Genomic DNA, 24,469 nt, shown 5'->3' with positions numbered 1-24,469 from the left:
CGCGCATACACGCTACGTGTATGGAGAAACGGGTCATGTGTGGTGATACGTTTAAGACAGTGGGCCACATCTAACCAAAGAAAAGATTAATTAAAATTAATTAAAATCAAATAGCGTCATTTGTGGTAAGATTAAGTCATATTCACTCAAAGAAAGGGACCCGCTCAAGCCTACCAGATGAGGCCCATCAAATTAATGGATCGGATTCAATATAAACACCGCATCAGGCCCAACACAAAACTTATGGTAAGCATCCCATGCCAAATTTTCCTAGAGTGTGGCCTACCTGACTTGTAGATGGTCAAGATTGAGGGTTTCAAGGTGAACATGACTTGATGAACGGTTCAGACCTCACAAAATTTCCACCCACATAACTCTCAGTGCACGAGGTATCTAGCCCGAGTCACATTAGCTAGCAATGGCTCCTTAGCAATCAGAGTCTTGAGTAAAACTCTATCGAGTTGCTGGGTTCAACTTAGCAAGTTATCGAAATTATCCAACATGTATCATACACCACAACTTAAGAAGCGGTTGAGAACTATCACTATAGTCATTTCCCTCCTCGTTTTCCCTATTTATGTGTAAGATCTCCACCTGCAGCGTCCACAGCTATTTCCATTCGTGACCATTGCTTAAAGAAAACAGCCGACATGGAATGCCTGAACGAGTGGCCGGAGCCCATTGTCCGAGTTCAATCGATGTCCGAGAGCGACATGAAAGCCATACCCAGCAAGTACATCAAGCCACACTCAGAGAGACCCTCCTCGGATTTGCTTGATCAAACAAGCGATATTAACATCCCAGTCGTTGATCTTGGAGGGCTCTATGGCAACGCCGTTGATCGTGAAAAGACTACTCGAATGGTGGCAAATGCATGCCAGGAGTGGGGATTCTTCCAAGTGATTAATCATGGGGTTAGTGTGGAATTGATGGATAAGATCAAACATGTATGGAGGGACTTCTTTCATCTCCCTTTAGAGACAAAGGAAGAATACTCCAACTCTCCTAATACATATGAGGGGTACGGTAGCCGAGTTGGGGTGGAGAAGGCCACTGTTCTTGATTGGGGTGACTACTTCTTCCTTAATCTCATGCCTTACTCTATCAGGAACATGGACAAATGGCCCACCTTTCCAGCTTCTCTTGGGTAAGTTAGTACCACTTGCTAACATCTATGGTCCAGATTTTCTCTAACAAGGTTAATTACAGCCAGTAATCTAGTGGGGTCCATCAGAAGTATGCGATAATCCACTTAGACAACGTGTGTTGGACCCTAACCATCCATTTTTTTTCATACATGTGTGGCCCACTTAATCTTTGTACGACCATGCTATGTTCATGTTGTTTCCTAACCTAATAAACGGTTGGATCATATTTTCAAAACATGTAAACCTTGTTATGACTGAATCATGACCAGATCGAGCTTTTCTATAGTCTTGGTGAAATCTGGTCGAGTTTTTTCGAGTTTTTAAAGTATGGTTTGGATGTAGGACCGTGATCAACGAGTATGGAAGTGAGTTGGCGAAATTATCTAAGGTTGTGATGGGGTTGTTATCAAAGAGCCTTGGAATGGAGGAAGAGTCTCTACGTGATGGGTTTGGAGGGGAGGAGATGGGTATGACTTTGAGGGTGAACTACTACCCAAAGTGTCCAGAACCCCATCTGACACTCGGTCTATCTGCACACTCCGATCCTGGGGCCCTCACCCTTCTTCTACCTGATGATCATGTCAACGGCCTTCAAGTTCGGAAAGGCGACACTTGGGTCACCGTTAAAACTGCTCCTAACTCTTTTATCATCAACGTTGGTGATCAGATTCAGGTTCTCTCTCTCTCTCTCTCTCTCTCTCAGTTTTAGAATCTAGTTGAGTTGAGTAACTCAGTAACTGAATAATAATAGTAACTCGCCTCAACTCAAGTTTTCGAGTTTTGAATATTCATCAAACCGAGTTAACTCAACCGAGTCAAGTTAAGCTTTTACAAGCTTCCAAGAATCTCTGTTACAGGGATTCTCTTGCTACCGCTACATGAGTTTTGGAACGTACCATACATGCATCACTACAGAAATCCTGAGTCATTGTTCTACCAACCGGTACAACACCTGAGCTTCGTGGGCCCATAGTTGTCATGTTGCATGGACCGTGGCTGTAGTTGTCATGGATCATGGTTGCCATGTTGCATGGATCATGGTTTGCAACATGTTCACTTTCTCTTCTATTTTGTGGCCCACAAGAGCACTGGATCAGGCTGATATTTGTGTCCTGCCCTAAAATGACATGACAAAAAGGATGGGCGGCATAGATTATACACATACATCAATGTGGGCCCATTTGTGCCGTGGTTTGCATGAGTCGTAGTTGTCATGTGCATGGATCGGGGTTGTCATGGTTTGGAACATGTTCACTTCCTCTTCTACTAAACTTTTAGTACCGTAGCTTATGGCCTACAATGGGCTAATCTGATCTATCCACCAAATCAGCTAGCTTGCTGTAGGACCAAAAAGTCCTGACTTGGGTATTGTCCACTTTTAACAAACATCACAGTGAGCCTGAAAAGTTTCAACAATCACTAATATTTTCTATTTTGTGGCCTACGCGAGCCCTAGATCAGGCTGATATTTGTGCCCTACCCTTAAAATGACACGACAAAAAGGATGGGCAGCATATATTGTACACATACATCAATGTGGGCCCATTAATTTAGGTCGTGGTTTGCATAGGTTGCAGTTGTCATGTGCATGGATCGTGGTGGTCATGCTGCATGGATAGTGGTTTTCAATGTGTTCACTTTCTCTTTTACTAAACCTTTGGTACTGTACCTTATGGCCCATAATGGGGTAATCTAATCTATCCACCTTATCAGCCAGTTTGCCGTGAGCCAAAAAAGTCCTGACTTGGGCACTGTCCACTTCTAACAAATATCATAGTGAGCATGGAAAGTTTCAATAGTTACCAATATTTTCTATTTTATGGCTAATACGAGCGGTAGATTAGGCTGATATTTGTGCCCTACCCCTAAAATGACACGGTAAAAAGGAAGGGCGATATAGATTATACACATACATCAATGTGGGCTCATTTGGGTCGTGGTTTGCATGGGTCACAATTGTCATGTTGCATGGATCATGGTTGTCATGTTGCATGGGTTTGCAACGTCTTCACTTTCTCTTCTACCAAACCATTGGTACCATAGCTTATGAGCCACAATGAGGTGATCTGATCCATTTACCTTGTTATCTAACTTGCCGTGGGCCCAAAAAGTCCTGACTTGGGCAATGTTCACTTCTAACAAACATCACGGCGAACCTGAAAAGTTTCAACAGTCACCAATATTTTTATTTTGTTGCCCACACGGACGCTGGATCAAGCCGATATTTGTGCCTTACCCTTAAAATAACACGACAAAAAGGATGAGCAGCATAGATTATACACATACATCAATGTGGACCCATTTAGGTCATGGTTTGCATGGGTCGTAGTTGTATGGTCATGGTTGTAATGTTAAATGGATTGTGGTTTTCAACATGTTCACTTCCTTTTTTACCAAACCATTGGTACTATCCTATTCACTCCCCAAGTATAGGGTTATGATGTAGTAATAAACTCGGTGAGACCGAGGTCGACTCCTAAGGGATGAAACCTGTACGTAATCTGACACTAGAACTAGAACTAGATTAAGATGAAATCTAAATCGAATGAATTTGAGGGAATAATGGTGAAATATTAATGTAAAACTTAAGAAATTTAGAGGTAGGAAACTAGGGATTTAGAGGATCCACTTGTAGAGATCAGGGATATATACGCTTGATTCATGAGCTCAACTGGACTTCGAGTCCCATCTTCATCCAGTTGGAAGATATGTCACTAAAACTCAATCTGAACTTCCTTCGATCTAGTTTTCAAAGAGATGAAAGGTATGAGAATTAGAGTTGATTCCATCACAAAACCATGCCCATGAGACAAAGTAAACAACAGAATTACACTAATCAACAATCAATCAGATAGATGTATGAATGTTAGGAAGGATTCCATCATCCAACCATGCCCAGGAGACGATGGTGAACAACGGGACTTCCTGACTGCATAATCAGGATAATGAAAAGGAAAAACTCACGCCATCGCAGATTTACTGTAATGTCAGTCACAATAAACCATTAAAAACTAAAGCCTTCCTTAAAATCAAACCAATCAATAACAAGTTCAACATGAATCAAACCGTAGGATCATTCCATCACGCCACAAGCTTCACCTCTTAGCCCTAGCTAAGAGGTTTAGCCTAACATAATCAGACTAAATCTCAACATAATTCATAAGAAAAAGCAGAAAAAAATAAAGAAAATATATAAAAATTCTCAACACTTCTCTCTCCGCCTCTCTTTCTCTATCTGACGTCCCCTATTCAAGCCCTCCTCCTTCTCCACGTTTTGGAACTCTTTTATAGCTGCTGGAGTGGTGGAAATCGGATTTGGAAAGCTATCGCACGCGCAGCGAAAGTATTTTCGCAGCCAAGTTCGGGGCTTCATAACTCTCGTGTTTCTTGCATTATTTTTGTAAAATCAACGTCTCTTGGAAGTATTTTGGTTGGCCTATACGATGGACGGTTCAAATCTGCCTTATGATCAAAGATGGTGGGCCACAACCGCCTGAAAAACTGGATTTCGCGGACGTGCGTAACCTTTCGCACGTCCAGCGCTGTCGTGATCGGTGGGCCCCACAGAGGTGCTTTCATGAAAATCCACCCCGTCCATTAGATTGCCCTCAAAATTTCGGTCAGAAACGGATGGTTTTGAATGTCCATTGACTCGGACCAGAGAAGAAATCATGCTAAAATCAATTTGAACGTTGCAGGGCAGTCCACTTATGGCCTCTGTATCACGCACGTGTGCTTGCATGGGTACAAACAGTCAGCATAGGTTCGATGAATTCATGGTCCTCTACACGATGGATGGCTTGGATCATCCGTACGGTCATTCTGTGGGGCCCACTAGCATCCGCAAAACGGACGCCGTCCGCCCATTACACAGCGCCAAACGGCAGTTGCCGTATTGAGAAGGAGACGCGGGTCAGCGCCTGCTGACCCGCCTTACTCGGTTCGGCGCTCGGCGGCGTGTGTGTAAATTATGTATACACACTGTACATACGGGGCCCATTGTGATGTTTTTGCAAAATCCAATCCATTCATTCAATTAGTCTCCCTATTTAAGGCGTTGAAACCAGATTTGAAGCAGCTCCAGATATCAGGTGGGCCCAGAATCAACGGTTTATGGGCTGATTTGTCAGTTGGGGCACTTCCATAGTGATCCGAGGGCTGAAATTTGATATGTACGGTTAATTTATGGCCCTCAGGCCATGTATGAAGTTTTGAGCCAATCAAATGGTGGAAACTATGTGATCTTGCATTCTTCACCAATTTCGGGCCTCTTTAACGTGAATGGCTTGATTTCCTCGGATCCCTGGTATGTAAATTCTTCAGTCTTGGTTCTCTGGAGTGCGTCCCTTGCTCTGGTGACTTTGAAGTGTCAAATCCACACTTTTGATACTATTTTTCAGTCCACGCTCCTGATTACATCCTGCAATAAAAACACAATTAAAATATGACATTAAGCATTATCATGTACGTAAAATCAGGCAATAACTGGGGTCCCTTTTTTACCAAACCATTGGTACTATAGTTTAAGACATATAATGGGGTGATCTGATCCATCCACCTTGTCGGCTAGCTTGTCATGGGCCCAAAAAGTCCTAATTTGGGTAGTGTCAACTTCTAACAAACATCGCAGTGAACATGGAAAGTTTCAGTAGTCACCATTATTTTTTATTTTGTGGTCCACATGAGCACCAGATCAGGTTGATATTTGGGCCCTAGCCCTAAAATGACACAATAAAAAGGATGGGCGGCATGGATTATACACATACATCAATGTGGGCCCATATAGATCATGGTTTGCATGGGTTGTAGTTGTCATGTTGCATGGACAGTGGTTTCCACATGTTCACTTCCATTACTACCTAACCATTGGTACCATAGCCTAAGGCCCACAATGAGGTGATCCAATCCATCCACCCTGTCAGCCAGCTAGACGTGGGCCCAAAAAGTCTTGACTTGGGCAGTGTCCACTTTTAACAAATATCACAATGAGCCTAGAATGTTTCAACAGTCACCATTATTTTCTATTATGTGGGCCACACATGTATTGGATTAAGCTGACATTTGGGCCCTAGCCCTAAAATGACATGGCAAGAAGGATTGGTGGCATGGATTATACACATACATCAGTGTGGGCCCCACAAGTTGGGCCTTGCTCACGCCCAAAAAAGGGTTCTGTACACGTCATTAAATATGACGTAACTTCTTATTCATGGAAAAACAGTACAACTATTGAACTGAGGACAAAGGGCATTTTGGTCCAAGTAATTTTCGGAAGCTTGTCAAAAGGCCACCCTCGGAATATTTGAATGGATGAATCTCTTTAGGGAATTTGACCATACAATGAGGTCAGTATGGTCAATTTCCTGCTAAAAAATGAGTTATATTTAAAGCTCAATTGGACCGATAAAACATTCTTAGGACCCACCATAACATTTATTTTTTTATCCAATCTATTCGTAAGGTCACAAAGAAGGATGAAGAGGTAAAAAAAATATATCATATTGATTTAAAACTTCTGTGACTCCCAGAAGGATTTCAATGGTAGATGTTCAATCTCTTGTTGCTTTTTGCAGTATGATCCACTTGATCTTTAGATGTACTGTATTTTTCAGCTTAAGCCTTACAACTAGCTCGCTAAATAGACGGACGGTTTGGATATAACAAATACCTCATGATGGGACCCACGGAACTTGGTGACATGTGTGTGGTACACTAGCTAAGTCGGCGGTGGCTAGTACACCAGCCAATCCGCTTCCACAAGATATAATGCTTATTGCGATGTGATTGGGTTAATGATAATGCGGACCAATCACATTACAACAAGTAGAAAATCTCTATTCAGTGATAATGTGGACCAATCACATTGCAACAAGTAGAAAATCTTTGTTCAATCTCTCTCTCTCTCTCTCTGATGTATCCGAGGAATTTGGAGAATGCAAAGCAGAATTCTTTTTTCTTTGCCCACGCAACAATAACTAGGGCGTAACATCCGTGTCCGCGCATCACTCGCTAGCGCACAATGGGAACAGTGTGCACAACATCTCAGTCCGTGCGTCACTCACTAACGCGCAATGAAAGCTAGCACACAACATCTCTCGCTAGCGCGCAACGACAACTTATGCACAACATCTCAGTCCGTGCAACGTTCGAGCCCGCACACCCCTTGCTAGCGTGCAACAACAGCTTATGCACAACATCTCAGTCTGCGCAACATCCAAGCCGGCACACCCCTCGCAAGCGTGCAATGAAAGCTGGCGCACAACATCTTAATCTGAGCGGGCGTAACTCTCTTGACAAACCTTGAGGCAGCCCATCATCAATGGTGGCGTTTTACGTCTTTAACCATTTGCCTGACAGTACTTACTGCAACATTGGTGTAGCTAGTGCATGCCTTAATCTCCAAGCTTATACAACCATGGAAAAGAGAGCGCTCCTAGGAGCGCATTTGCCCTAGCATTTGCCCTAGGCATTCTCATCAGCAAAGCCCTCCTTTCACCATTTTCATGGCTAATCTCACCTTCGACACCACAAAAGAGGATCTTCTACATATTTTCGGCAAGTTCGGGAAACTCACAGGCATCTTCATCCCAAAGGATCCTAGCTGGAACAAATCTCGGGGCTTTACCTTCATACAGTTCTGGTATGAACAAGAAGCGCACAATGCAGTGCAATGCCTAAACGAGAGGAGAATCGATGGGCGCATTGTTTCCATGGCCTAGGCTAGAAACCAGACAGGCCATTCAAGATCCGAGCGGATCTACACTCCACACTGGGTCCCCCACACTGCGAGTCGGAAACCCTACTCGGAGATTGTGAAAGATCATCTCCCCTTAGGTAAGGGCCCAACCCAGAGAGGAGATTCCCACCCTAGCCCTAGAACGAACCCATTCACTATTGAGGCTGATCCAGGGGAGGTTGAGAAGATGAAGGTAGCCCTGTCCTCTGCCCTTATAGCCTAGTCGGTCAGTGAATCCATCTCTATTTTGCAGCTGATTGACACATTTTGGAGTTCCAAATTTTCAGCCTCTTTAGTGGATTTCACTCGAATAGCCCCCAAGAAATTCCTACTGAAATTCCAATCTCATCAGGAGATGGTTACCTTTGTTATAGTCCTAGATCTCCACCGCTAGATGGGCATATCAGAGGTGGCTTTGTGGTCTGCAGATGCCACCTCCCTCAACCAGGAGTTTGGATCTGTCTGCTGGGGATCCCTCCTCATTTCTAGTTCCCGGCAGCCATTAAGGGCCTAACCAAAACCTTTGGGGAAGTAGTAAAGAATAGACAATGTGACGACACTTGGGATTTTCTAGGCCTTTGATAGAGTGCGTATCAAGCCTTCGCCAAGGTTGGATCTGCATAGCTTGAGATATCTGAAGGGGAATGGTAAATCCTTCTCAATCATAGGAGTCCTAGAGAGCCTAAGCATTAAGGGAAGCCAGGTATCTTATCACAAGGCACCACCCAAAGGTAGAGAATCCACTAGAGATTGGGTTTCCAAGTCATTTTACATGCCCAGTGAGCCCCATTTGCTATGCCTCCCACCTGTTTGCGATAAAATTTCTAAGCCACTCTCATCCAACTAGAACGAGCTGGCATCCAAATCCCCCACCCCCAGTCATAGTCACACATCCCATCTCCTATAGACATCCTATCCTCCTCATATCCTCCCTCCTTGGTGATTGGCAGATGTGAGTTAGAGCCACTGCCCCTGGACAAGCAACCCCAACTATCTCAACACTCCCATCAATCCCTTCAACATCTCCAAACCTCCCCCTTGTTCTTAGATTCTGCCAGGGCTCATTCCCAATTACCTCAGCCAGAGGACATTCCTAGCCAACTGCTCATTCGGGGCTCGGAGGCCTAACACAATAACGAGCCCCTCCAGATTTGTTATTCCCAGGCAATCAGGAGCTATGTCTAAGTGCCCCCTGCGACATGTAGTCCTAAGGTATTAGTAAAGGAATTCGATGGTGGGAGGAATCATTTAACCCAGATTGAGGGTAATCAGCCACCCTTTCCTCCTGTCAGCTACTGTCAGCTAGCAGCAGGTTAATGGATCATTTAGCGTCAACAGAGGAGACACCCCAACCTTGCCTCACCCTTGCTGATTCCTCCACTCAAGAGACAAGTCCCCCTCAGCCTCTCTTAGTAGGAATGTATGGCAGTAAGATCAAGTGACGACATACAATCATCAAAATCCAGGTTAGATCAGAAGGTTACTCAACACTCAGGTCGGAATCCACCTCCCATGGCTGGCTGAGGGCCCTTGGGTCAAAGTAGTGTGCCGCTTCTATCCCTGCTAGGGAGTGGTTTAGCCAAATAGATCAGGTGTTGGGTCCTATAGAGGCAGAGGAAGCAGGTCAGATTGTTGTGGATCTATCCCCCTATTTTGTTCAAGACAAACATGCAAATTGTTAAGGAGACAGATATCAGTCAGGGAAAGATACTTCAGTGGATGATCTTGCATTTCCATCGAATGAACCAGCTGCTCTTACACAGGACCAGCGTCCACAGCAACAGGTTGAGGAAATCTCAATCATCAGCAATGCATCCCTAGGCCCGACGAATCTAGTTAGTAGAACATCTAAAGAGAAGAGAGGGAAACTTCCGAGTAGGAATGTGTCAAGACTTATCGAGGAAGGGGAATGGTTTTGCAGGCTTCAAAGACTGAAGCGGAGGGCCGTGAACTCAGGGTGTGTTATGGATGGATAACGCCCTTATATGGAACGCCCAAGGGGTAAGCAATCAGCCTACTATCAAAACCATGAGAAAGCTGATCAGGAAATTTAATCCATTGCTGGTGGCGATCCTGGAGCCGATGACGAGTGAGGATAGGCGCGTAGCCATTAGCTTGAAACTTGGCTTCCATTCCTCGCCGTCTAATGGCGAATCAAGGGGAAATTTTTTAGTTTTTTATCATTAGCAAATTAATGTATCTATCCGTTCTTCATCAAACCAATTGTTATCATTGAGTATTTGCTTGGAGAATTTCAGGGAGCCAGTTTTGTTGTCCATTGCATACGCACGCTGCTCCAAACTTCTTAGAAGATCGCTTTAGGACGAAATGGAAAACCTTAGCAGGTGCACATTAGGCTTGTGGGCTGTGGGAGGTGACTTCAATGCAGTAGCAGAATCTAATGAAAGGTAGGGGATCCAAGATGCAGACAGAGTAAGCATGACCAAATTCTCTGAAGCCATCCAGAATTCTGGACTTCTTGATGGAGGCTTCGTAGGGAACATATTTACTTGGAGTAACAACCGGGCTAACAATGCCAGAGTCTGAGCCAAATTGGATAGAATCCTCATCAATGACAAGTGGACCATAGATTTTCTGTCATTTCAAGCCGAGCATTTTCCTCGTGTTAATTCAGACCAAGCGCCACTTTTGTTATCATTTCCAATCCAGATTCAATCCTCCATCAGACCGTTTTGCTTCCTCCATATGTGGACTCTCCATGACTCATTTCAGCTAGTGATAAAAAAAAAGGCCTGGGACGGTGAATGCTCCAACCAGCCCATGATCAATGTTTAGCTCAAGTTGAAGAAGACTAAACAACTGTTAAAAGTCTGGAACAAAGTGGTCTTTGGTAACGTTTTCTAGCAGATCAAGTTAGCTGAGGAAGAGTTAGTCCAAATTGAAAACAGAATGCAGAATTCCCTATCAAAGGACTTACTTCAAGAAAGCTTGGCGACTAGGAGGAAGCTAGCCTAGCTAGAGCTCATGGAAGAGGTTTTTTGGAAATAAAAAGTTAGGAATTCTTGGTTGGAGGAAGGAGATAGGAACAGTAAGCATTTCCATGCATCAGCTAAAGAAAGAATCAAACGTGCCACTATCTCCTCGATCAAGGATGAGGGAGGGAACATGATCTCAAGCCATACCAGATTAAAGCAGTGGCAGCAAAGTTCTTTAAAGATCTCTTCCAGGTGGAGCCAGCCTCCCAATCTAATGTCCTATCCTCAGCCATTCCCCAGATCCTATCGTAGCAAGACAATGATGATCCGCTTGCCCCGCCATCCTTAAAGGAAACTCAAGTTGCGTCTACCGCCATCCCAAAGGATGGAGCCCTGAGTCCAGACGGCTTTCCTGCCTCTTTCTTCACTAAGTGTTGGCAGATAGTCGAGAAAGATATTCATAAAGCAGCCTGCTTCCTGTTTGCACGGGGTTCACTCGCTAGAGCCTTCTCCTCTTCCCTGATCTGCTTAATTCCAAAATCCCCCATAGCCTCTAAATTTGCTGATTACCATCCGATTAGCCTATGCAATTTCATCTACAAAATCCTTTCAAAAATCATAGCAGCCAGATTGAGTAAGATTCTTCCAAAGCTTATCTCTCCTAAACAAGGAGCGTCTGTTCAAGGTAGATCAATCATAGAGAATATAGCGATAGCGCTAGAGGCGATGAGAAACATCGACAGAAAAGCGCGGGGAGGCAATATCATTCTCAAGCTGGACTTGGAGAAAGCCTATGATAGGGTGGACTGGAACTTCCTTAAACAGGTAATGGCTAGTTTTGGTTTTTGCAAAAGATGGGTAGCTCTAATGGAATCATGTTGGGGTAACAATTGATTCTCGGTCCTCATCAACGAGGAAGCAGTGGGTTTCTTCAAATCCTCCAGAGGACTTCGCCAAGGGGATCCTTTCTCTCTTAGGATTTTCATCCTAGCAGCAGAAGCTTTTTCCAGAAGTTTTAAACAGCTGGTCTCTAGAGGTTGGTGCCAACCCTTCAAGCTCTAACGTGTTTGCCTGCCTATCTCCCACTTGTTGTTTCCAGATGATACACTTTTAGTTTTGAATAGGAGTCGGGAATTGCTGCTTACAGTCAAGAGTTTTCTTCCTTCCTTCCAAGAAGCCTTTGTCCAAAAGATTAACAACACTAAGAGTTGCTTCCTCTGCTCCAATAAACTATCGGCAGGAAGGATTAGAAGCACTGAGCGTATTCTGGGTTTCACTAAAGCCAGATCTAACGTTCAATACCTGAGAGTTCCTCTCTTCAAAGGAAGAATTAAAATAGCTATCTTTCAGGGTATTATGAAAAATATTAAGAGCAGAATTAGTGGATGGAATACTAGATTACTATCCCAAGTTGGCAGACTGACATCAAACATGTGTTGGGTAGCATGCCTCTTCACACCATGGTAGCCATGAAAATTTCAGCCCAAGTTATTGCTAATCTAGAGCGCAATTTCACCCACTTCTTCTGGGGTTGGGCTAAGGGAAAAAAGAAATGTCAGTGGATAGTGTCGAAAAAGATTTCAATGCCCATTGAAGAAGGAGGTTTGGATGTTAGGAGGTTGAAGATGTGCTAGCTGCACTTCAAATGAAGATGGCCTGGGATGTTAAGTATGGGGACAAGGGAGGTCCATGTTTGTCTTATATGAGAGTTAAATACCATAGAGACCTCGAGAATGAGAGCATGGGCAATGTTTCCAACCAGGCCTCTTCATTCTGGAAAGAAATCAGACGTGTTCTGCCCATTCTCGCCAGTAGCGTGCAGTGGCAGGTTGGTTCAGGTGGCCTTAACCTGTGGAGCGTTAATTAGACAAGGCTGACCCCCCTACAACAGCTCACCATCAGCCCCATTCTGGCAGCGCTGCAATCATTACAGGTGAGGGATTTCATTGGTCCATCAAGGCCCCTCCCTCCTTCATCAGTGTGCTCCTATCTGCCCCAAGAAACTCTCAACTTTATCTTCTGTGGGGGGGGGGGGGATTTCGCTACATCTGAGGAAAGATCGGAATGCTTCTGGCCGCATGACCCCTCCAGCTCTTTCTCTATCAAGTTGGCCTGGAAAATGAGCAGAATCTCGTCCCTGGCTAGGTGGTGGTCCAGCTAGATCTGGCACAATAAGGTCCCTCCCAAAATGTCTCTGTTCCTTTGGAGACTGATGCAGGGAGCAACTCCACTGGATGACAGGGTGCAGTCCAGAGGCATTCATCTAGCCTCCAAATGCTCATGCTATGACGAGGACAACACCTCCAAGCCAAACTCAGAATCGATTCAACATCTGAGGAAAGATCGGAATGCTTCTGGCCGCATGACCCCTTTATGGGCAGAAAGCTACACTAATCTGGCAGCACTTCTCTGCAGTTTGTGGAATCTCAACTTTCCCCCACCAATCGATTGAAGAAAGATTGATGCAATGGCATAGAGTAGTAACTCTAGGTACTGCTCTAGTCCCCATCAGAAAAATCATACCCATCCAAATAATTTGGGAATTATGGAGAGCTAGGAACGGAGCTAGACACGATAATCGTCCCATGCATGTGTCTAGATCCATCGCCCGTATTAAGTGGTGGGCCAATTCCATCCTTAAGGAAAAAGTATCTTTTCTAAGGTAGCACTTCAGGGCAGAGCTGGGTATTCTGCCCCCATCTAGATAGATTCTCTAAACGAAAATCGTTAAATGGGCGAAACCAGTGAGAGACTGGGTCAAATTAAATATGGACGGATTAGCTAGTGGCAATCTAGCATTATCTGGTGGAGGAGGTATTTGTAGAAGGGACAATGACAACTTTATTTTCACCTTCTCATCAGGCTATGGGGTAGGGACCAACAATAGAGCGAAACTTCGTGCAATCTATGATGGTCTTATTCTATGCCTGGAAAGGGGGTTGGGTAAGATAGAGGTCGAAATAGATTCAAAGGTAGCGGCCAAGCTCCTCTTTAGTAAAACCAGTATGCCCTGGCAATGGAGACCATGGGTCACGAGAATCACAAAATTGGGGCAAAGAGTTTCATTTGTGGTTGGGCTTATTCAGAGAGAAGGGAACAACCCAGCTGACGGTATGGCCAAGGAAGGTAGTAACGGCCAGGTTGCCATCGTTCTCAACCAGATGGGGGACCTTCCTCCCTAAGTGCGCAGCCTAGTTTTCTTAGACAAGGTTGGGTTAGGATCCATTAGATCTACCAGTGTGAAGATGTAGAATTTTCATTTTTTCTTTCCTTTTAGTGGTCATATTTGGCTGCCAGTCATGATAGGCGCATTTGTTTTTTTTGTTCTAGAGGCACCTGAAGGCCCTCAGTGATGTAAAGATCTCTTTATCAATAAAAAGCTTCTTTCTGAAAAAAAAGAGTAGAAAATCTCTGTTTATGGCGAGCAAAGGATCCAGACTCAATTTAATAACGGCTAAGATGGAGATGGGCCCACGGATGATGTATGACCCATACTGACCTTTTTTTCCATATCATTTTAGGATATAAGTCAAAAAAATTAGTTATATTCAAGGCTCAAATAGATCATACTGTGGGGATTAAATGCCTACAATTAAAAACTGATTAAGGCCAAAGAAATTCTGTGTCTATATGAGATTATGCGCTTTTCCTTCATCCAGGTCTACGTTGGGCCTCATTATCAGCATGGCTTCCCGTGGTGTAGTTCACTTTAGCCTTGGATATGCCTCGTTTTTTTTTTTAGCTTAAGCCAATGAAAGTCATACATCACGTTGGCCACACAGATCTCCTGCCTTTGCCGACCTCGTGACAAGCAGGGTAGTACCCACTATGCGTCCGTATGCCAGGGTGCACGGATTATATACCAACTATTGGAAGTGGGAGGCCCACCATAATTTATGTATTTTATCCACTCCATCCATTCATTTTACCAAATAATTTTAGGGCTTGAGCAAAAAAATGAAGCACATCTAAAGCTAAAGTAGACCATATCATAGGAAACAATGTTAATTGAACATCCACCGTTGAAACTTTTAAGAGCCACAAAAGTTTTAAATCAAGCTGATATTTTTTTTTTTTCCCTTCATCCATGTTTGTGTGATCTCATGAATAGATTGGATGACAAATAGACGACACTATCGGACATGGATATGCTTCAATTTTGGGCTCAACCTATTAAAGGAGCAGGAACAACTGAAGAACAGCGTGGGCAAAACACATACATGCATGGTGCGCCCAACAAAGTTTGTATGGTACTAAAAAATGCATTCAGTTACTTAGTACACAATCTGATTTCCGAAAGTGCTCTGTGGGCCTAATGATGATGTATGCATTTTATCTACGTTATCCATCCATTTGAATCATTATTTTAGGGCATGAACCCAAAAATGAGGTAAATCAAAATCACAGGTGGACCACACCACATGAAACAGTGGTGATTAAATGCTCACCATTAAAAACTTCCTAAGGCTCATTGCAATCTTTATTTGCCATCTAACCTTTGTTTAAGCCACAAAGGCCTAGAGAAATTAAGGGGAAAATCCAAATATCACCTAGCTTGATCCAAAACTTTTGTGGGCTCAAAGAAGTTTTTAACAGTGGATGTTCAATCACTATGGTTTCATGTAGTATGGCCCACCTGAGATTTGGATCTTCTTCAATTTTGAACTCATGCCCTAAAATGATATTGCAAAACGGATCGAATAGGTGTTATGTCTAGTTCGCTCCCTAACTAGAATAGGTGTTGCTGAAGATTCTTGTGGGACCTGCACTAGTTGCTGGCATAAGATGTCAATTGCACACTTATGCTACCTAGCGAGTCCCAGCATGCCATCCATCTACTTTTACAACTTGTTTTGGGAGCATGAGCCCTAAAATGAAGTAGATCGAAAGCCGCATGGTTTCATGTAGTATGGCCCACCTGAGATTTGGATCTTCTTCAATTTTCAACTCATGCCCTAAAATGATATTGCAAAATGGATGGAATAGGTGTTGCCCTTGTTGGGGGCCTTGCACAAGACCTTAGGATCTAGCCTCCCAAAACAAACTAGAATTATGGGACAATAATGCAATGAAATAAATCAAAGCATCAACTACACGATATAAGAGAATTTTACGTGAAAAACCCTCAAAGAGGTAAAAACCACGGGATCTTGCCCAGGTCAACAATCCATTATAAAGCAGAACGTCACAACCAATCACAAGCACACACCACTTATATCAAACCTTCTTCACTTACGCGGGAGTGGATAAACAATAAGAGAACAAAAGAAAAATGGAGAGATCTCACCGATCACGAGGATGTAGAAGCGTTGAGACGTGGACTGTGAAGTAGATCACCTCTACAAGCAGAATCTCCCTTCCACAAGCTTTCTCTCTCTTTCTCTCTCTCTCTCTCACCTTTGATAGCCTTAAGCACTCCTAGAAAACCTTAGAATACCCTGGAATAAACTCTAATCCTACATACACCCATTTATATAAGAATAGAAAGAGGTAGAATCAAAATAGGAAACAAATTCTGCAGAATCTGTGTTTTCGCAATCGCATCTGCGTAACTCTTCGATGATATCAAAGGTCTCTCGATGACAACCTTCGATATCATCTAAGGTCCTTCGATGATATCGAAACAGGACCAAAACTATCTAGCTACCAGGTGTGAAAAATTCTGACAATTATCAATGTCATCGAGCAACCTTCGATGACAGCCTTCGATATCATCTAAGGTCCTTCAATGATATCGAAACAGGACCAAAAACTATCCAACGACCGACAGTGAAAAATCCCAATACTTATCAATGATATCGAAATTGGTTCGATTTCATCGTACCCAGCAGTGAGGAGAAAATCCCTATCAGCCCTAAAATGATCTTCTGCAGGTTTATTTACCATTCAACCTAATGTAAACCTGGACAAAGGGAAAAAAGCAAATATCAGCTTGATCCAAAACTTTTGTGGTCCATTAATGGACAATTACTATTGTTTCTTATGCTACGGTCCACCTGAGAACTGGATCTGCTTAATTATGGGGTTCATGCACTAAAATGACCGGGAATGGATAGATGCCGTGGATATATAATACATACATCAAGGTGGGGCCCACAGTAAACATTCCACATGATGGTTGAGGCCAGGGCGTACCTAATCCCCACCTAGGGAAGTGATTTTTGATCTACTAACCCCCACCTAGGAGTAAGGACTCAGGTTAATTAGGTTGTAACAGGGACAATAATACCAAGGGCTGAAACCTTCCGTTGTACACTTGAGCTTTGAATTGCTTTTTTTTTTTTTTGGGTTCATACATTGAAATGAGCTGGTAAAATAAATTTATGCCATGGTATAAAACACATACATAAAGGAAAGCCCACAACACCCAAAACGTTGGCGTGCTGCGCAACAACAAACACCTCCTAAAGTTCCATGGGCCAACATGATGTCCATGTGATGTCTTCTCCTTCTAATTTAATTTGCCAGCTCATTTTTTAGACCTAAGCACAAAAGCAAACCCAAAACTCAAGTAGGCACATAAGAAGCATTTTGGACTAGAGATTTCGATTTTTATGGGCCCGTTTTGATGACCTACGCACTGATGGTAGTTGATTTTTCATTCATCGTGGTGTGAATAACCAATAGTTTAGATCGGCATATAATCATGGTAGTCTATGAATGTTTTAACTGTGACCCTTAAATTCTTATTATTTCTTGTGTTGAGGTTTACTTGAATTCTTATCATTTCTTGTGTTGTGGTTTATTTAAAATTTTAAAGAGATTTATAATTTTTAAAGAGCTACTTATGCCTTATCTTGATTTCTATTTATTAAGTTGAAATAAAGTTACTTCTAAGTTGAAATAAAGTTACTTCTAATTTATCTTATCTGCTGGTAGCTATAGGTAGAAAAGGTAACTTTAAACAACTTAAGTTTTTTTCATTAAGATACTGACATGAGATGAGATGACAAATCCGATAGACAGGGCCAATATAGCATGTGAATTAAAGAGCCTTTTTTTATACATAGAAACATCATATAGCATATCAACGGAAGCACAGGGCTATACAGATGTAGAACTAATTTGGGCAGGGCCGGCAAAAAGAAAAAAAAAAAAGTTCTATGGGCCCACCATATTGTATGTTGTACATCCGCTCCCTTAGTTAGGTGCACCCTCTTTGCTAGATTCATGGGTCTTCAATACAATATTCAGGTGCACCCTTATCCTGGGCTCGGTGCAGATTTAATGGAAGCTGTAGGCTGGAAACGCAGGGTGAGACCAAAGAGTTCGGTAGTTGTTCACAGTCGTAACGCCCCTCCCTGGTGAAATGGAAATAGCCAACCCCGGGATGGGTCAAATTAAATGTTGATGGATCGGCGGTGGGAAATCTGGGGCCTTCAAGTGGGGGAGGCATTTGCAGAAATGAAAACGGTACTTTCCTTCTCGGTTTCTCTTTAGGCTATGGGGCTGAATCTAATAATATGGCGGAGCTCCGCGCTATTTATGACGGGATGATGCTATGCTTCGGCAAGGGTTTGAACAAGGTTATTGTGGAGTCCGATTCTAAAGTCATGATTCAATGCCTCACTAATCACGGCATCGCCCATTGGAGGTGGAGACCGTGGCTGAATAGAATCAACCAGTTACGCCAGTTGGGCGATTTTGATTTTGTTCACATTCTTAGAGAAGGTAATGGTCCGGCAGATGGTTTGGCACGGGAAGGGAGCCGCCTTCAACAGTCCACAATCCATCTTCATCCCAGGTCCCTTCCTTCTACTATCCGTGGTATGATCTTTTTGGATAAGGTCGGTCTTGGTGTGCTCAGATCAACCGCCTAGCCTGGTCGCCTATTTTTGCCCTTTTAGACGCTTCAGGCTGTTTGGTGATAGGCTGGGACCGATCTCCTATGATCCCCTTATCTTTTTTGTTTCGAGGGCTGGTCGTTTTTTGGTCGTGGTTGTTTCTTTTGTGCAGATCCGTGTATAGCATATAGTTTTCTGGAATGAAATATACCTTTTTGAAAAAAAAAAGTCTCCTTTTTTCTTTCTTTGATGTGAAGTGAATGTATACGATAGGTGATGCACCCTCTTTGCTAGATTCATGGGTTTTCAATACTATATTCAGGTGCACCCTTATCCTTAGATTCAATGGCCTAAAAATCATCAACTACAACCATAACTCAGGTAGCCCACACACAAGGAATAATGGGCAAGTAAGTTATAATGTCGGGTCACCATGGCATGTATGTTTCCTCAATCAACTGTCATTCACCTAGAAGAAGGAAAAAGCAAACATTAACCTAATCCAAAATCAAGTGGGTCACACCAAATGGACTTCAGAGGTTTTAGCTGTAATTTTACATTATTCCCAATAATACTACAGCCGTATGAGCTTTTATCAGGGTTAAAATACGGATTCTGACTTGATGAATGGAGTGGATGTCATACATACAACACAATGGCCCACAGAAGTTAGGTGTTGCATGGAAGCCATACAACAAGTGTTGTAAACAATTCCTAGTGTCTTTGCGTTCACAATTCACATGTTACGTTGACTTTTGGATGAGCAAATATCTAAAAATAGAATGATGGGTTAATCTTAACCATCTAATTTGTACCAACTAAATGGATAGTTAATAATAAGATAGTGAAGGGTTCAAATTTAAAGAGAAAATTCAGATGCGAAATATTGTCTTCTCCCTTATGGTCGGTTCTCAGTTGATCTAACGATTTGGTTGGTCTGAATTGTAGTACAACCACATCATGCGTTACAGACATTTATTCATAAACGGTGTAAAACTAACACTAGAGCTTAGCAATAGTCCCCCCACCTGGCGCTTAACTAGGGTAATCAGCTAGCAAGTAGATACCGTAGTTAGTTACGGTCGGGAGGAGATTTGGTGAGACCCCGGCGTCACACAAGACTGTTCAGCCCTTACTATGGGGCCCACCTTGATGTGTGCATTCTATATCTATTCAGTTACTATGGGGCCCACTTGATGTGTGTATTCTATATCTGTTCCTTTCATCTATTTCTCCATGTCATTTTAGGTATAATCTAAAAAATGAAGAAGATCCTATTATCAAGTGTACCATACCATGAGAAACAGTGGTGATTGTACACCTTACAATTAAAAACTTCTTAGGGCGCACGACAATCCTCCTGAAGTGTTTATTTGCCATCCAATACGTTGAAAAAGTAACATGAGACTGGATGAAGAGAAAAAACAAATATCAACTTGATCCAAAGCTTTTGTAGCCTATTAATGGCCAATCACCAATGTTTCCTATGGTATGGTCCACCTGATAGGGTGGATACATAAAACACATATCATGGTGGGCCCCATAGTAAGGTCCATCTTGGGTGAGGCGGGTTCGCACCTAATCCGCTCCTGTCACTGTTAGGAGCGAATTGCCAGGGCCGTGTGGGGTCCATAGAGATGTTTGAGACAAAGTCACTCTGTCCATCTATTTTAAACGACCATAATAGGAGAGGTCTTTAAAAATCAGGCGGCTCCAAAACTCAGGTGAGGTACAAAGCAGTGTGAGCATAAATATCTACCATTGAAACCTTCCCGGAGCTGACCATGATGTTTATATACCATCCAAATTACTGTTCATAGGTCATTACCACTCAGAAAAACTATAGACGCCCGCACAGACACACACACACTATATGCACAGACACACACACACACTATATATATATATAACATCTGTTATGGATCTACCTGAATTTTACACCGCAGTCTTATCGTGGAATTGTCACGGACATCTGTGTGGCCCTACACAGCACCGGGGTGCACCGTTACGGTCAGGCTTTTGAATTCTTACAACTGGACGATGCTTGATCAATTCAGACCGTTGTTTTTTTTTTTTTTTTTTTTTTTTTTTTTTTTTTTTGCATCCCATCATGTAATGAACCTCCTCAACAAGACAATCGCAGCCTTTTAATCCTAGTTCTACGACATAAGAAGATAGTAGGCCAACGACTCACCCGTTCATTTGGGATAGTAGAGCAACTACATGCGGTAAGGGATTACGTAAGTAATGGGCCCCACTTCTTAGTAGTAGAAGCACGTGTGAGATTGCTAGAACCTGGAGTTACGTGAATCATATACTCCCTCTTTTTCTAGACCATCGTTGATTATTATCATCAACAGCTCTTTTCTTCATGAATTCATTTTGTCTTTCTTGCGGATAAGGATTCACATGCATATGTCACACTCCTGGGGACCACATGTAGAGATTTTTTTTATTTTTTTATTTTTTTCTAGAATAAACCTGCAACCTAGATGGGCCCGAGTAAGAAATTTCCAAACGAGATGATTCTGACCATCAACCAATTTCGTTAAATGCGTCCCATGGAAAGAAAATTTTCAAGGAAGTACATTCAACTCCATCAACGGCCAAGAAGATCCTTTAAGTTGATTTTTGGAATATAATCAGCTCCAAATTAATAAGTTTCAATGTATGAACGGCTAGGATCATCCAATGATTCCTACATATCAGCTTCATGTGGCTATATATGGTGGTGGCAAATCCAACACTTTCATCGCCGAGTGTTACTATGGAGAGTATTAAGCGACCAACTTGCATCAATGCACCATTTTACTTTTGAGTCTTAACGTTGATACTCTGCCAAAGCATGATAGATGATATGGGGACACTTATAAGTCACCTAGTAATTACATAAGTGGAATATTTATTTAAATTAGACTGTTAAAATCATGGGTTAAAGTTTAGATGTATTAAGAACTAAAACTAATGCATAATTGATTATCTGATTATTAGATTAGTGGACATTTTATTGGACGGTTAAGAATGAAAATATCAAATGGTTGAATTTCAAGAAATAATGTCCATGAATCAGATTAAGTCTAGCAATAATTGATATCAGAGCCAGTTTTAACAATAAACATCCAAACAATCTACTGCCATTCAAATACATGTTTAATACTACTCATTTTATGATCTCTATAATTAATGCATAAATGATATTTTTATTATGCAATTCAATCTAATATTTGAACCATATGATTTTACTCATGTGATGTTAACAGTCAGTTTTTAAACTCATGTGAGTTTCCGTTTTTTGTTGCACTTGGGGGCAACCCGAAGGGTTTACAGCCGTGTAAATTGTTCTTTGTTGATATGAATCTCAGGCTATAGCTTAGCCTGCCTCTTGAAAAAAAAAAAGGTTGGAAGCTGAAGAAAAAAAAAAAGGTTTTTAAACCATGCATGTTTAAAATTGTCTTAAGGGATTATTTGGACACACTTCCATAAAAAAATGTTTTCCAAAAGGATTTTCATACATGCTTTTTGGATTGAGTCACTGTCTGATTTTCGGTGGGTGGGTTGTGGTACCATGCTTATCTTTTGTGAATGTTATCAATATGTAGATTGAATGTCCATAAATGATTGTGATGGTGGATATACCTATATGTAATTTAAATAAATGAATGCAAGATATTTTGCTAAAGATTTGAGATTGGAAACTTAGCATACATGTTAACCAAGTATTTGAAAAATAATATGAATTAATGGTTTTAATACACATGGTGTACAAGCCATGTGCTATAACTCGGGTCTAAAGATACACGTTTTGTATCTGAATTTCGCGGTGTGATAGAATGCGCAAGTGGACTTTTTATTGCATATTTTGATGATTAGGGGATTAGACAAGCACATCCAAATGGACACCAACATTTGGCTTAAATGGTGTTTAGGCTGCTGACAGTACTCCTTTTCAAGTGCATCCAAACGGGCCCTAAACCAAGTTTTAAACTAGGGTTTGTTGGGTATTAGATTGGGTAGTTAGGGTTGATTGATTGGTTAGATATTATGGGTTGTGATATATACGAAGAAACAAGCCTTATAATTTTGATGGTTTAGATTGACTGGCACGTATGCCATGCACATGTAGGATGACATGATTGTCTTCTCCATGTGAAAATAAACATCTTGACCGTCGGTTCTTGCTTTCAAGTCAAGAGATGGTGATGCGTGGAGATGATAAACTTAGATATCTAATCCCATGTAGTCAAATGCACGTTTTTCTTTTGGCAGGAAAACATTTTTCTAGAATTAATGAAAGATCACTGACAGAATTGATAAAAACTTTTGAAACCATGACTAGATCTCTCCTCACTGGGTCCCACACAAGCTGAAATTCTCTGATGATCACAACCGTCCATCTTTTGGATGCTACTCTATATAGACCATAATAATTAAAACATTTTTCTTCATTAATAAATAACTAACAGTGATTGGGTGGTTGACATTAGGTACTGAGCAATGGCATTTTCAAGAGCGTCGAGCATCGAGTTATGGCGAATTCAACGCAAGAGAGGCTGTCCATTGCAATCTTCTACAACCCTAAGAATGATGTACTGGTGGGGCCCGCACCCGAGCTTGTGACCCCAGACCGACCTGCCTTGTACCAGCCAATGAACTTCGCTGACTACAGGCTGTGTATAAGAATGAGGGGCCCACGTGGAAAATCAGACGTGGAGTGCTCGAAGTTGAACGGTGGCGATGATCCATCCGTTCGTTGATTCAGAAAAGAATAGTCGTAAGCGGGTTGCATGGTAGATTGTGCACTCGTGTTAGGTGCGTGTTGCCTGATGGGGAGCTATGTGGGACCCATTGCTTCTACCAATAAGAGGATGCTACCTCTCGTGTTAGAAAAAAAATAATAAGTATGGCATCTTTAATGATCAGTATCTGATCTGCATGTGAATCAAGACCGTTAATATTCATATATAGAGACCGTTGATGAAAACACAAAATATATACTTCCAGAATCTGGACCTTCAATAAGGCACGCTAGTTGGTGGCACACATGCGTGCACGTGCACACACGTGTCTATATGTGTGCGTGAGAGTAATGCTCACACACAATTAGTTAGACGTATGACTAGCTACCTAATTTTAGGAATAATTAGTGCAAATAAATGTTGCCTACATATTAGTTATTTCAAGCAGTAACGGAGTTGTCGGTTTGGGTGGTTGCAACCATGGTGTTAATGTGAAATCCACTCCAACCACAGGTGTCTAATCTCATTTTTAGACACAGGGTTCAAAAATCAACTCCATTCATGGTACAGGTGGACCACAAGATTTAAAACAACGTATATAGAAAGCACACCCTCCAAAGGTTTCCCATGGCCCACTTGAATTACGTATGAGCCTTCTTTTTAGGCCTCAGGCATTGATTTTATATTTTAGCGTCGCATTTAATAGTTGGAGTGGATTTCATATGATACTGATGGTGAGCCTTGTAAAAATCAATGATGGATATCTCTCACGGTAGTTTTCATATAGACACGCATACACATGTGTGTCCATATGTACGTGAGTAGGGCTGTACATCCAGCCGAGTCGAATGGAGGTGGCAAAGCTCAGCTCAACTCGTCCACGCTATACTCGAGCTCGAGCTCAACATTGAAGCTTGGCTTGTTTGCCAAAGCTTTCGAATCGAGTTCGAGTCGAGCCAGTGCACTACAAGAAAAACGGGCAAAGGCTATGGCAAAAAACCGTAGCAAAAGCCCATTTGCTATGGATATGATCTGTAGCACGTCCGTCACTATTGGTGGGGCCGGGGGGTTTTCATGAATTACTGGTTCACGTGGACCCGTTCAGATTTTAGAGTCACATCACTTATGA

The 24,469-nt window shown here is 42.3% G+C and overlaps 1 protein-coding gene across 1 annotated transcript; it reads left to right on the top strand.

Annotated features, from left to right (window-relative positions):
• Positions 1-591: 591 nt before the first annotated feature.
• Positions 592-23,784, top strand: LOC131223578 (jasmonate-induced oxygenase 2-like). The gene is made up of 3 exons (XM_058219014.1): positions 592-1,147; positions 1,491-1,821; positions 23,089-23,784. The coding sequence occupies exons 1-3, from the start codon at positions 651-653 to the stop codon at positions 23,356-23,358; spliced, it is 1,098 nt and encodes a 365-aa protein (XP_058074997.1). The 5' UTR covers positions 592-650; the 3' UTR covers positions 23,359-23,784.
• The last annotated feature ends 685 nt before the right edge of the window (positions 23,785-24,469 follow it).

The sequence above is a fragment of the Magnolia sinica genome, chromosome 13, assembly GCF_029962835.1.
Source record: "Magnolia sinica isolate HGM2019 chromosome 13, MsV1, whole genome shotgun sequence".
Taxonomy (NCBI): domain Eukaryota; kingdom Viridiplantae; phylum Streptophyta; class Magnoliopsida; order Magnoliales; family Magnoliaceae; genus Magnolia; species Magnolia sinica.
The sequence above is the reverse complement of the archived record's forward strand: the minus strand, read 5'-3'. Positions and strand labels throughout refer to the sequence as shown.